The sequence below is a fragment of the Halichoeres trimaculatus genome, unplaced genomic scaffold (genome assembly GCF_033239565.1).
Source record: "Halichoeres trimaculatus isolate MK-OKI-2021-1 unplaced genomic scaffold, fHalTri1.1 fHalTri1_scaffold_21, whole genome shotgun sequence".
Lineage (NCBI taxonomy): Eukaryota > Metazoa > Chordata > Actinopteri > Labriformes > Labridae > Halichoeres > Halichoeres trimaculatus.
The window spans coordinates 24885504-24899804 of NW_027437199.1; the positions used below are offsets into that span (position 1 = coordinate 24885504).

Consider the following 14301-nt stretch of genomic DNA (forward strand, 5'->3'; position numbering starts at 1 on the left):
TTTATTCAAAAGCAGCCATCTTGAACTAAGTGAGCTCCTCAGGTCTGCAGTGAATCAGCTAACTCCATCCTCCCAGGCCTCTACTGCTGCGTTTCCACCAAGCAGTCCGGGTCGGTCCAGTACGGTTTGGCTCAGTTTGGTACAGTTAGGCCTGATCCCATTTGCGTTTCCACAGCAAACTGTGCCCTCTCGTGGTAGGGGGCGTGTAAGCCGGATGCCGGAAGCCGCAGCTGTTAAACAATAGCATGACGCCGCAGCAGCTTACCCCGCTATTAAATCCAACAAAGAAGAAAAACGATACAGTAAACAAATAGCACAGATGGAAGACATGCAGCATTTCGTCCTCTCTGCGATTGTCATGTAGCTCTTTGATACAAAGTTCAGTCAAACTTTGTTTTAGAGAAGTCTGTGTGCCACCAGGAGAAATGCAGCTGCTGTCAGGATAAGTGACAATTCTTTGGACCCATCAACGGTCTGCAGTGTTGCAGCTCCACCTTCTGAGAGCGGATCGATTCAGTCTGGCACCCATACGAAAGGGTCCCAAAAAAGTAGGCTGGCTTGTCTCGGTTTTTGGGGATCCATCTCGGGATAAGTCAGTGGAAACGCTGCAAAATGTGCGCTATTCTGAGACGAACCGAACTGGCTTAACTGCCTATAACCCTCCCCCCAAAGGCCCAGAGAGCTTCTCCCCAAGCCTCCCCAAAACCTAAAGACCTCAGAAAAACCCTCAGAGAAACCTCTTAAGACCCCTAAAGACCTCTCTTCCAAGTCAGAAGCAGCTTCTTTTATATCCTGGTGTTGGGCTTTCCAGATGATCTTAAAGACATTCCTTCCCTCAGTACAACATGGTGATTGGCTGTTCTTTTCTGAGCTACAGAAGCTTTCCTTCTTGGGTCCAAGTTTGGAAGGTGTGCATCAGTAGTCAGTTTGGAGTTCATAATAGAAACTCCTGTTGCACCCTGAATTGGAGTAGGCTCAGGTTCAGTGTCCTCAGATGTTTCCATGTTTTTTTGTCATAGCTGGCCTTAGACCTGCATGTCAGCCGACACTTCAGGAGAGAGACTGGCAGAACATCATGATGTCTTCATTTGTCAGTCACACAGAGGAAATCTTTAAATGTGAGAATGTTACTCAGAATCCAGAGATCCTTTAAGGTCTTATTGGTCTAAACAGAAACATTACAACATTCAGCAAGCTCATCCATTGGGCAGTGTTCAGCTTCATCCCCTGTACTCTTAAAGACACTGAAAGCAATGTCTGTCACCTGTCATTCTGTTATTTATAATTCTGTTTCCTCCTACCCCAAAGCCTAGGGGGCAGGAGGGACAACTGGCAGCTAAGTTCAAACTGATAGACATCCCTTAATTTTAGCCTGTGCTGACTGCTATAAGTAAGATGCTGAGCAATTCTTGAGGTTTTTGATTGTCCCTTAGAAAATAATACAACAGGAGCTGACAGCAGAGGTTGAGGTCTGCAGGATCAGGGGCTGAAAGGTAAGGTCTGCAGCCAGAAACCAGCCCCTTGGTGATGTCACAGAGTGTGTGTCATACAGTCTGTCTGTGCAGAAACTGCAGTTGGTGACGGCAGACACCAGCTCATCTCCAGACCCTTCCTGCTCATCCTCCATTCTTTTCTTTCCACAAACCCTCAAACACAAACTTTGAGGCAGAAAACTCTGATTCCTCCAGGGTAAGAGGTCTGCAAGCCGAGTCTTCAGGCCTGTAATCCACTCAGACATGGTTTTATTCAGACCTAGTGCATCTGTCAGCAGCACTGACTCTGTAATTACGTATATTTCATCTTAGATTTTCCCGCCTCACAGTGAGGACTTGCAGCGTGTTGACTGGAGCCATAGACGCTTCAGTTATTAAAGAAACATGTCAGCTGTGGGGGCGTGAGAACAGTTTTGTTGTCTTCAATATTGAAACAGGACGCTGTGTGTCTGGTAATGAGCCTGTTCCTCAGCTCTGATAAATATTCATCCTCGGTCTTTGCAGAGCCTAAGGCGTCCAGTGCAGGTGTTTGCAGAGCAGCTTTGGAGGATGAGCAACTACCTGCAGCAGCAACAGGAAGTTGTTCTAATGACTGTTGTCCCCAGTGCACCCTGGGTGATAACCAGCCCCCGTTTGACATAATAGCAGGTAAATGCTGCAGCTCGGCGCGGCCGTCTTCACAGTGGGACGGCGAGCAACAGCAGTCGTCTTCTCATGGAGCTTGCAGGTTGTTCCCTCTTCCCATATGAGCAGCTTGTTAGTGTTTACTGAGCAGCACAATGAAAAGGGCAAGTCCAGGCTGCAGAGCGGAGGTCGGACAACACACACGCTTACATGAACATGGTCAACCCACAGAGCTCTGCATGATTTATTCATGAGGCAGGTTACAGCGCTGCTTTTACAAGCTGCTGGCCTTGATTGCATGTAGAGGAAAAAGAAGAGAAGGAATCAATGGGGCTAAGTTTAGAGCTCCATCATTTCAGAACAGATGCAAACTGACGCTGTTGTTTGACGGGATCATCCTGCTGCTACTGGAGAAACAAACAAAGCCAGTGCCCGGGGCCAAACTTCTCTCCTCTGGATCTGTGAGCCCAAAGAAACTCTGAGGAGGACAAACGGCTGCACTGACCTTTGGAAAGATCAGCATCCCTCAGCTCGCCTCACAGATGGAGGGGGGGGGTTTCTGTAAAGTGTGTGGACATACCCCCCCACCCCCAACCCCCTGCTTTCTGCTCCATTTACAGAAGCTGAGTTTATTTATTTCCGTCCAGGACTGCAGAGGAGCAGGGGAGGAGGTGTTTGTGTGTGTATGTGTGTGTTATTGATCAGCTCAAAGCTGGGATAATTTTCTTCCATTTCTCTGTTTTAATGAAGATCTGGAGTTTTCTGTGTCCTATGTGACGAGCTGCGTGGCTAGCTGCGTGGCTAGCTGCGTGGCTAGCTGCGTGGCTAGCTGCGTGGCTAGCTGCGTGGCTAGCTGCGTGGCTAGCTGCGTGGCTAGCTATGAGCTCTCCTCCCATCAGACCCTTTCATGCTCCTCATCATAGCTTTCTCCTGATAAAAGTCAACAGATAATTATATGTACTCTATACAGTGTTAAAAATATTTCAAGGACCTTGTAAATGTAACAGTTGTATTGTGTCATTCTCACTTAATAAAACTACTGATTATCAAAATGATGTGAATTTGGATTGACTATATTGACATTTTTAAGTATAATTCAAAGACAGATATTTGATTTAAATTTACATATATCAAGTAAGTCAGTTTCATAAAAATAAATGATGACTTGACTGACAAATCATTTTGTTTAAATATGTATAATGATTTCTATTTATTTCAACAATAGGTTTGAGAATAAACTACATATGTCAATTATTTTTAAGTACAAAAATAATTTGTTAATTCAACTTCAATTATTTGAAACATGATTCTACAACTCAAGAGTAATAGGTAAATGGGCAGGAAGTTACGACATGACTTTCCTAACTAACACGATTTCCTAACTGCTCTTATCAAGACTAAGCGGGACCAATCAACATTCGACCATGAAATGTCCACTGGCCAGCATTAGTATCACACCGGAGCTCTTCCCATGTCGTGCTCACTTTTCCTTGGTTGTAAAATTTGCTAGCTGGCCATGGTGCAGACAGAGCTCTAATGTACAACTACATTATTTTAATGTTACACGGCCTTGTCAGGTGTAATATTCAAGACAAGACTCTTAAAGTGATACTCTGGGATGGAACAAGTTGGGTCCTATCACAAGGTTTAGGGCAGAAATTACCCCTACAGCAGTGTTTTTGTGCAGCAGAAGCCCAGAGCGCTCACACCAAAGTTCACACTCAGACGGGGCCAGATTTTACTTGACCAAAAACACAAATAAACGGACTCCCACTGAAAAAAATCTGATATCTGTCTGCATTCACGCTTTATTTAGAGAATTTTTTAGCGCGTTACTTTCACACAAAAACACCGCTAAATAAGGCTCTAGTTCTCATTGTGTCGTAAAACAGCGCTACCTCCACTGCAGAGCCACAGTTGGCTACGATGCGCTCTCCGCTTAGTGTCCACGCGTGCGCGGCGTGCCAGATGTAAACAAACGCAGGTAGTCTGCCAGGACGAAGACAGTTCTAGGTTTTGGTAGACTAAATCTTATTTTATTATCTTATTTGCATGATGATTCTTGAGTTCACAACATCCCTCTGTCTCTGCACGGCAGCGCTCAGCCCGCTGCGTTCACAGACACACAAACATATGAGCGCGCGCACACACACAGACGAGTACACTCTTCGCGGAGAGAGTTTGGAAAAATATAATATACCTAAAATGAAGCATTCATAGCAATAGTAACTTCTGTGTGGATGCTGTAAAGAGGCAGGTTTAGGATACAAGATTTTTTCATGTCACTTGTGTGTGTAGCTGGCTGTCTCTCATCTGGTTATTTCTTTTACATGCCCATCTTACATGCTTTTGGCAGATGGGAAGGACTCGGCTACACTATTGAAAACACTATTTTAAGTAACTGGAATATCAAAGACAATGTAAAGTGATTAGTGTTTTAAGTTATGTTAGAAGAGCATATACACACAGACGCTTTTTGGTTATGCATGCTAAATCTTTCCATTTTTTTTCCCCAGAACTGAAAACTGATAACAGGGAGAGCCCAGGTAGGTTCTTGCTTATTGTTTATCATAGAATCACATACCACAGGATTTCTTTTTAAAATGTTCTGTGGGAGCATTGACTCTTGTGTATCAACATTCTATATATTTTCAGCGACAACAGCGACAAAGACACTGTAAAGAAAGGACCAGAAGACATTTGAAAAAGCCAGGGGTGGACATTAAGGAAAGGACAGCAGGCTGAACCCAGGCCTCAGGGACGGACACTACTTTGCGAGCCATCAGTTGCTCTTTTACCCCTTTTTAAGGTAACAGTTCGTGGGATGGCAGTGCAAGCTTTGCACATTTGTGGCATCATTGAAGGGGGGGCTGCTTAAACACTATAGACTGAAACATGGACATCTTCTGCCTTGTATCCATTGGAACTGTTCCTGTTCCTTTTAAACTTGGGGTGGCTTGCACTCACACTTGCACAGAGCCCACAAAACAGAGGAAACTGAAAATCAACAGGATGTGAAAGCTATAAAATGCAAAATTTGTGACTCCTGTTTTCCAAATTTCAGGGAATATTTTCAACACATTAACTCCCATCTCAAAAGACTCGAAACAGTCGAATGTATGTTTGATGGTTGTGAGTTTAAAACTAACATACATGGGACTTTTGCAACTCACCAAAGCCGAAAGCACCAAAGCTATTTGTTTAATGATTTAAAAGCTGATGTAATCGTAAACCTTCCATTTTCTTCCAGTTATCAAAAGAGTGAGAGCCAGTTTGCATTACAGGGAAAAGTTGATGATGTGGAGTTAGAATCTACTGTCTATTTGGCTCATGGAGATGATACAGATTTCTTTGTTGGTTCTCTTTTGCTAAAGTTAGAAAGCATTTATAATGTCTCTGGTAAATGCATAGATGACCTTATGGAACAGATTCAGTTCATCTGCACGTCATCATCTCAGTTTCTTCCAAATGTTGTGAGAGAAACTTTGGCAAAAAAAAAAAAACTGCACAGTTGATGAAAGGGTTATTAATGACCTGGTTGAAAAACTGTGTCTCTGTAATCCTATAAGTCAAGCTTTTGGTACTGATGGTCCCTTCATTTCTAAGTTTAAAAGAGGAAAGTATTTCAAAGAAAACTTTAATTTCATTGAACCAGTTGAATATGTTTTAGATCCATCTGACAACTGCACCTTTTAATATGTGCCCATCCTAAAATCACTACAGCAGTTGTTAAATGAATTCACACCATCCTGGACCAGAGAAAAAGCAGTAGTGGACGACTCACGTCTGTGCATTGCAGGACGGAGAGATACAGAAGATTGTTCCTCCCTGCAGCCACCAGAGTCTTCAATTCTTTAATATTTGGAAGATGAGCTACAAACCAAATGAATTTCCCTTCTGGGATTAATAAAGTATTTTTTATCTTTATCTTTATATTTAAATAACAAAGACATTGTAAGTCAATTGCTGACGAAACATTTAGGCACCAAGTCACACTTGTTTTCTTTCCACGATGGCAGCTATTTCAAGGCAAATGAGTTTTTTGCTGAGGGGAAGCCAAGGATTTCTCTGATTCTCTATGTGGACGATTTCGAAGTCTGTAATCCACTTGGAACCTCACGAAAAATACATAAAGTAAGAGCAGTGTATTGGGTACTTGGTGATGTGCCATCAGAATTGAGATCACAATTGACATCAATCAATTTGGCACTTCTTTGTAAATCTAAAGATGTCAAGAAATTTGGTTATGCAACTATTCTTGAGCCTCTTTTGAAAGATCTCATTGCATTAGAGGAGGAAGGCTTTTTTTTCCAACTGTTGGTGAAAATATCAGAGGAACTGTTTTTTGTGTTTCAGCTGATAATCTGGGAGCTCATTCTTTGGGTGGCCTTGTTGAGAGCTTTACTGGGCAGTACATATGCAGATTTTGTATTGGGAACCATTCAGACTATCAGCAGAAAGAGGTGCGTTCAGGTTTTTTTCCACCAAGGACAAAGGAAAATTATGCTTTACATGTACAGACTGGGTTGCACGGTGGTGCAACGGTTAGCGCTGCAGCCTCACAGCAAGAAGGTCACCGGTTCAAATCCCCACCTCGGCCGGTGGGTCTTTCTGTGTGGAGTTTGCATGTTCTCCCCGTGCATGCGTGGGTTCTCTCCGGGTACTCCGGCTTCCTCCCACAGTCCAAAATCATGCTCATCAGGTTAATTGGTCACACCAAATTGTCCCTAGGTGTGAGTGTGTGCGTGCATGGTTGTCTGTCTATGTGTCAGCCCTGCGATTGACTGGCAACCAGTCCAGGGTGTACCCTGCCTCTCGCCCAATGATTGCTGGGATAGGCTCCAGCCACCCGCGACCCTAAACAGGATAAGCAGTATAGAAAATGGATGGATGTACAGACTGTAAAGGAAAACCCCGCCCTCGTACATTGCTTCGGTGTAAAGAAAGTTTGTACCCTAACAGAAAAACTAACACATTTCCATTTTGTGACAGGTTACCCACCAGACCTCCTCCATGATCTCTTTGAAGGAATAATGCCTTTTGAGTTGGCACTGTGTCTTAACGTGTTCATAAAGAAACAGTATTTTACCCTTGTACAACTGAACGAGTCAATAACACAGTTTCCATTTAGTTTTACAGACAAAACTGAACGCCCACAACCCATTCCACATGATTTTTCCTCCCACAAATCAATAGGTGGGAATGCACATGAGAACTGGGCTCTGCTACGATTACTCCCATTCATAATTGGTGTGAAGATACCATACAATGAGCCAGCATGGCAAGTTCTCATGACATTAAAAGACATAACTGAATTGGTGGTATCTCCTATTCAAACAGAGGAAACGATCAGTTATGTAGATACACTAATATCTGAACATCGCCATAGGCTGCTTGAAGTTTTTTCTGATCAAAAGTTGATTCCAAAGCACCTTTTTTTGGAGCATTATCCTGCTATGACAAAATGCTTTGGTCCCTTGGTTTCTGTCTGGACTATGCGCTTTGAGGCAAAGCATTTTTTTTTAAGAATCGCTAAAAAGACAAAGAACTACAGAAACATACTAATGTGTCTTGCATCAAAGCACCAAATGATGATGGCATATCATTTACATGCTGATGCTTTGAAACCTGCATTATATGTGAGTAAGGTAACTAGTGTTCAATTGGCATTGCTTCATGAGGAAATCCAGGACAGTTTTAAAAAAGCCTATCCAACACAAACCACAGTTGATCTGACAAATGCAGTGACATATCATGGAACAAAATACTTTGTGGAGATATCACAGATTGCAATTGTAGGCAGTGACCTTAACTTCATTGTTAAGTTGTTGAACAGCTGGTATTATGAGCATTTTAGGGGATTTGTTCTGAAACACTCTGGGAAAGTGACCTTGCTGCACATTCAGCAGCTTGGTGATACATACCCCTTGGCCCCCTATTCTGTTGGAGAAAAGCGCATGGTCACTCTAAAAAGACACATTATTGTACAGTATTAGGGGGCAAAGACAAAAAGACTTGAGTATCCTAAGCCGCGTTTCCACCAAGCAGTCCGGGTCGGTTCGGTACGGTTTGGGGCGGTTTGGTACGGTTGAGCCTCATCCTGATTGCGTTTCTACCGCAAGCCGTACCCCCTTGTGGTAGGCGGCGCGTAAGCCGGATGCCGAAAGTTGCATGTTGAGTAATAGCGTGACGTCGTAGCCGCGCGACTCAGTGTGCCCCGCTTATAAATTCAACGAAGAAGAAAATGCGACATAATAAACAAAGAGCAGCGATGGAGGACATACAGCAGCTGTTTTTCTTCATGATTGGCATGTGGTTCTTTGTTACAAAGCGCAACGAAGATTTGTTTCAGAGAAGGCTGCGTGCTGCGAGAAGAAACACAGCCGAAAGAACAAGACGGCTTTGGGCGATGGTGCTTAGTAGATCCGACGTAAAGGACGACAGCACATTAGCTCTACGGGAACGACGACGCAGAAGGGTAAGCTATACTTTAACTTTCTGGTGTAACCGTGTGTTTCCTCTTCATTGTTTCTATAAGTGTTCTGCCTAAAGCGTTAAGAAAACAACATAAAACAACTTATTGACGTTTTTGATCACTGTTATAACCTGGCGTTGCCGTTTTGGAGCGACACGTGCCAGTATTGTTAACTCGTAGGGGTCTCTTCTTTGTTGTGTTGTTGTTGTTGTTGTTAAACCTAAACAATATTGACAAGAAACTACCACTGAAAGGAACAAAGCGCAGCACAACTGCTGCCGAACTTGTATTTAATGTGATTCATGATAAGTACTAATGATTTTTCTTTTTTTCAGATAGCTCAACTGCTGGGAAACTATCGTCAAAGACCAACTTTTTGGGCCTTCAACCGTGCCAGTGAGTGGTGGGATGTGATTGTCCCAGGATTCACACACACACAGTGGGTAGACAACTTCAGGATGTCTGAAGAAACATTTCTGTACCTGTGCAACAAGCTGCGTCCAGGGATGGAGAAGCAGGACACAAACTACAGAGTGTGTGTTCCCCTGAAGAAAAGGGTTGCCATTGCCCTGTGGAAGTTGGCCACCAACAGCGAGTATAGAAGCATTGGTCATCTTTTTGGTGTCAGCAAAACCACTGTGTGCCGGTGTGTGCAGGACTTTTGCAGGGCAGCGTGCACGTTGTTGGTTCCTGAACAGATTCGTTTTCCGGACCGGGTGAAGCTCAAAGAAATGGCTACCTACATTGAGAACAGATGGGGGCTTCCACAGTGTATTGGTGCCATTGATGGATCGCACATTCCCATCATAGCCCCACAGGAGTACCACTGCGACTACTTCAACAGAAAAGGCTGGCATTCCATTATCCTTCAAGGACTTGTGGACGGAAAAGGTCTGTTTTGGAGTGTCAATGCAGGACTGCCTGGGAGCATGCATGACGCTCGAGTGCTGAGACTTTCCTCGTTGTGGGAGTTAGTCGAGCATGGATTCCTGCATCCCACTTGCACAAGGAACATTGGTGGTGTGAGTACTGGGTATTACATATTGGGAGACTCTGCATACCCTTTACAGAACTGGCTTCTTAAGCCATTCACTGACAATGGACGGCTGACAGCAGAACAAACTGTATTCAACAAGAAGATTTCCAGGGCACGGGTTGTGATAGAAAACGCTTTTGGAAGACTGAAGGGAAGGTGGCGTTGTCTATTGAAACGAAATGATGGTGACATTGAACTGGTTAAATCAATGGTTGTTACTTGCTGTGCTTTACACAATCTTTGTGAAACCCATGGTGAGGACTACCAGAGTGAGTGGGACATAACATCTGCAGCTGAGCCTGTGGTTTCACTGGCACATGGGGCAGAGGAAGAGGGCAGAGATGTACGCGATGGTTTGATGCGGTACTTGAACCAGTAGTGGTTTGCCTCTGATTGTGTACAATACCGACCTGCTGAACAGACATGTTGTGTGAATGTGTTTTAAAGAAATAAAGCATGTTTAAGAAAAAGTTTGTGTCTTAGTGATTCATGAATACATAACAAGGTATTTACCACAGATTATTATTTTGGTGCAACAAAACAAAATGCAACAAGTCATATTGTAGGGACTTTTCATTACCAACTTCTATAGTCTAGTTATCTGAATGTTCTCTGTAGCATTCTTACAGGTAAGCAATAGTGCAAAACATCATACCTTATCTCAATAGTGCTTTAAGATGTGTTACATGTACACTTGTAGATGTAACTTATTTCAGGCTGTTTTAAGTTTATACCATTCGTTTTTGTTTTACATGACAGGACACAGCAGAAGCTGCTCATGTGAAGTTAATTCTTTCATCTCTCACTTTGCTCAAAACTTGTTCAAATGAGTGTAGCTTGACAAATTATGTGTTTAAAAACAAGTTGTGTGCTTACACTTACTTGCACTTATGGTAAATGAAATGAAATTTATGAAACTAGAAAGTAGTTTATTTAAATTAACAGGTTTGAGGTAAATATAGAATCAAACATGAAGCATGTGTCAGTTGAAAGAATATACTTTATTTACAAAAACACAAAAACTTGGTGCACAAATCAACTTAAGGCTATAAAAAAATATATATGTGCAAAAAAAGGGCTTTGAATATTTAAATGCGTGCCAGTGAAGGGGAGAAATGTATTCTCAGTGTCCATGTTTTTGGGGGAAGACTCAGTTGGATGGACCCCCTTCACTCCTCTGGAACATCGCGTCCGCCATCCTGTTCAGGGTCTGGAGGAATGCGTTGTTGAAGGCCGCAGTCTGAGCCATGTGCCGCTCGGAGAGGTCAGTCTCTGTTCTCCTCGCGTCACGGACATCTTCAAGCAACAGCTGGAAGTGCCGCTCTTGCCGCTCCTCTACCCGTTCCTGCTGCTCCTCCACCGTGCTCCTGTGCCGCTCATCCGCTGCCTGCATTGCCCACAGGGCTGCAGCGACATTGCTCTGGCCTCTTCTTTGTCTGCCTGAAATGCAAAAATACACAATAATCAACAACAAATAATACAACAAAAAAATAAACACTGATGATCTACTAATTATTTCAGTAATCTTTTAACTAGTGCCTATGCAATCCCCTTTGCTCAGAAACGCTATCACAACTATATGTTATATTACTTTCATATTTGTCTTACCACGAGGCGTGAGAGGGCAACCTGCCGGGTTTGGCTGCACCCTGTCCAGGCTTCCAGGTGCCGGTGTCGAGGTCCGTGCCGGAGAAGAGGGTGAGGAAGAGCTCCCAGTGGCCGCAGGGGTAGTGGAGTCCTCTTCCTCGATGCCGTCGAGCTCACTGGTAGAAGGATCCTCAACTACAGAGTAACACAAATCCCACGTTAATCAAACAAAGAAAAACTATGCAGTCCCAGAATGCAGACAACAGCAACGAATAGTAACCGGAGCTAGCATCATGCTAGTAGTTAGCTCGCTAGATGCTAAAAACAAAAGGCTTTGTTTACGGCTGTGGCACGTGTTACCAAACAACAGGTCACAATAAACAACAGACTAACGTGCAGAGCACAAATCTAACACTTCAGAAACACAGGAACACTTTAGCGAAAAGAAACTAACCGTAGGACTCAGCAATTCTCTCCAGCAGTGAGGACGCGGTGTCCATGGCACCCTCTCTCCCTCTGCTCGCCGGTCTGGAGCCGTAGATGGCGTCCATGAGGTCGAACCACCTCCAGTTCTTCCTCTGCACGCCACTTCGACTGTTGTGGTCTTTGATTTTCCGGTACTCGGCCCGGAGTTTCTTACACTTGGACCGGCACTGATCTGGAGTCCTCGTGTACCCCTCGACAGCCATTCTTTCGGACACCAGTCGGAACACCTTCTCGTTCCTTACGGCCCCGTCCAACTCCCTCTGCACGGCCTCCTCGCCGATGATTCCGAGGAAGGTCTGGACCTCGGCGGTCGTCCACGGCACGTTGAGTCTTCCAGTCATCGTCCAAAACAAGAAAACTTTTCAGCGAAGTCGCACGGAGATTTATACATGGCGGGGATTTGTGTCTTTCTTCAGCACCACTGTCGCACGGGAAGTGACGATTCTACCGACCAATCAACGGTCTGCAGTGTTGCAGCTCCGCCTTTCGAGAGCGGATCGGTTCAATCTGGCACCCATAAGGAAGGGTACCAGAAAAGTAGGCCGGCTCGTCTCGGTTTTGGGGGATCCGTCCCGGGATGAGTCAGTGGAAACGCCGTAAAAAGCGTACCGTACCGAGACGAACCGACCCGGACTGCTTGGTGGAAACGCGGCTCTACTTGCACCCTGATTTGCAGTTGTGATTTCTTTTTTCATACAAATGAACCCTGTTGTTGTGAAGGTGATTATAGATCACCGTAGTGAGTAGCTGGGCTGCACGGTGGTGCAACGGTTAGCACTGCAGCCTCACAGCAAGAAGGTCACCGGTTCAAATCCCCACCTCGGCCGGTGGGTCTTTCTGTGTGGAGTTTGCATGTTCTTCCCGTGCATGCGTTCTCTCCGGGTACTCCGGCTTCCTCCCACAGTCCAAAAACATGTTCATCAGGTAAATTGGTCACACCAAATTGTCCCTCGGTGTGAGTGAGTGTGTGCGTGCATGGTTGTCTGTCTATGTGTCAGCCCTGCGATTGACTGGCGACCAGTCCAGGGTGTACCCTGCCTCTCGCCCAATGATTGCTGGGATAGGCTCCAGCCACCCGCGACCCTAAACAGGATAAGCGGTATAGAAAATGGATGGATGGATGGATAGTGAGAAGCTCACACTATCCTCAGGGATGCCAGATACAGTGGAGCAGTTGTACAAGATCGTGAAGGACACATTTGGACTCTGCGAGGAATTCACCATCCATTACTATGATGAAGACTTTGGTGATTTCTTTACCCTTCATGGTACTAACCAGGTTAAGCCTAAGGGGACAATTAAAGTTGTCATAATTCCATCATTAGTGCTTTCATTTGCAGTACCTGAGACAGAAAGTCTGGCCAGTGGGGACAATTCTTTCAATACCAGTGGGATGTTATCAGAGCCCTGTTCCTCTAGCTCTGTGGATATCCTGTCAGATGACACATCACATCATCACATCATCACAAGACACTATCATATTAAGCCCTCAAAGAACACCCTGGCCACAGGAAATTGTCATTCCATCTTTTTCCGTTGCAACAGAAGCTGTGCTTAGGAATGGCAATGAAGAATTTCTGAAAGATGGAACTGTCCTTAACAATCACCGTGTCAGGTCTGAAGTTTTGGAAAGACTGGCAGATTACATGTACAGTTACACTGCCTATTCCACAGGCCTTCAAGTTGGACAGGTAGCAGAAGCTTTAGTCAAAAGACATCCCTGTCTGACGGAACCTGGGGGTCGCAATGGATGGATAGGGTGGATGTATAGCTTGAAAGACAAGATGGGAAATTTCAGGTCAAAGCTAAGAAATCTTGGCTTCCCCGAAGTTACATGCAAGTCTCTTAAAAACAAGCGCCCTGGTGAGAGAAAACCAGCCAAAAATGTCAAAAAAGCCCGAAAAGGAGAAGTGATTTATCTCCCACAATATCCTTCAGCAGAAAGCAACGAACAGCAAGAGCAGCTGCGGCTCCAAATTCTGTCTGAATTGAAGAAGAAAGAGAGTGTGTTGATCAAGGAGTTGATGTCCAAGACTTTTGTCCACAGAAGACATAATGTCGTCAGTCTTCAGCTGAGCATCACAGAGATGCAGGAGAGGTGGCCTGCCTTGTTTGAGGAGTCATAGGTGAGTAAGTCACATTTCTTCAACACAAAGTTTAATACAAGTACATCTGGGGTAAAACATGTGCAGGCTTAGACGATTTAGATTTAAGTTTGAAAATGGAACTTTTGTTTTTGTTTTTTTCAAGGTCAATGCTGAATTTCAGCGTATCACCACCGTAAATCTTGAGGCCAAATTCATGTTCATGTTGGATCGTTACTCTCCTAAGCTGCTTTCCATCTTCCAAGCCAAGAAAGGTGCTGCTGGACAGAGACATCATGCAGAAATGAACACCTTACTCCGGTATATTAGTTGACCTTTGTCTTAAGCTGCTTTTTCCTCCACCTGTCTTGTGTTTATATTTTTAATGGATAGAATGTGCAGGAGAGTCATACTGTCTGCTATAAACATTCATTTTCTCTTTAACAGAGTGGAATCTGCATCCAGACAACTAGAGAAGTTGTCATCCGGTGTCTCATTGATCACCTTGGTGAAGAT

General features: G+C 44.3%; 2 protein-coding genes across 2 annotated transcripts; one reads left to right on the forward strand and one right to left on the reverse strand.

Annotated features, from left to right (window-relative positions):
* Nucleotides 1–8339: 8339 nt before the first annotated feature.
* LOC141810950 (uncharacterized) lies at nucleotides 8340–10007 on the forward strand. The gene is made up of 2 exons (XM_074698816.1): nucleotides 8340–8595; nucleotides 8928–10007. The coding sequence occupies exons 1-2, from the start codon at nucleotides 8362–8364 to the stop codon at nucleotides 10005–10007; spliced, it is 1314 nt and encodes a 437-aa protein (XP_074554917.1). The 5' UTR covers nucleotides 8340–8361.
* Nucleotides 10008–10776: 769 nt separating this feature from the next.
* LOC141810839 (uncharacterized) lies at nucleotides 10777–12335 on the reverse strand. The gene is made up of 3 exons (XM_074698674.1): nucleotides 11670–12335; nucleotides 11237–11410; nucleotides 10777–11068 (listed from the first exon to the last, which is right to left on the reverse strand). Exons 1-3 carry the CDS (start codon nucleotides 12040–12042, stop codon nucleotides 10779–10781), a joined length of 837 nt encoding a protein of 278 aa, XP_074554775.1. The 5' UTR covers nucleotides 12043–12335; the 3' UTR covers nucleotides 10777–10778.
* Nucleotides 12336–14301: the final 1966 nt, after the last annotated feature.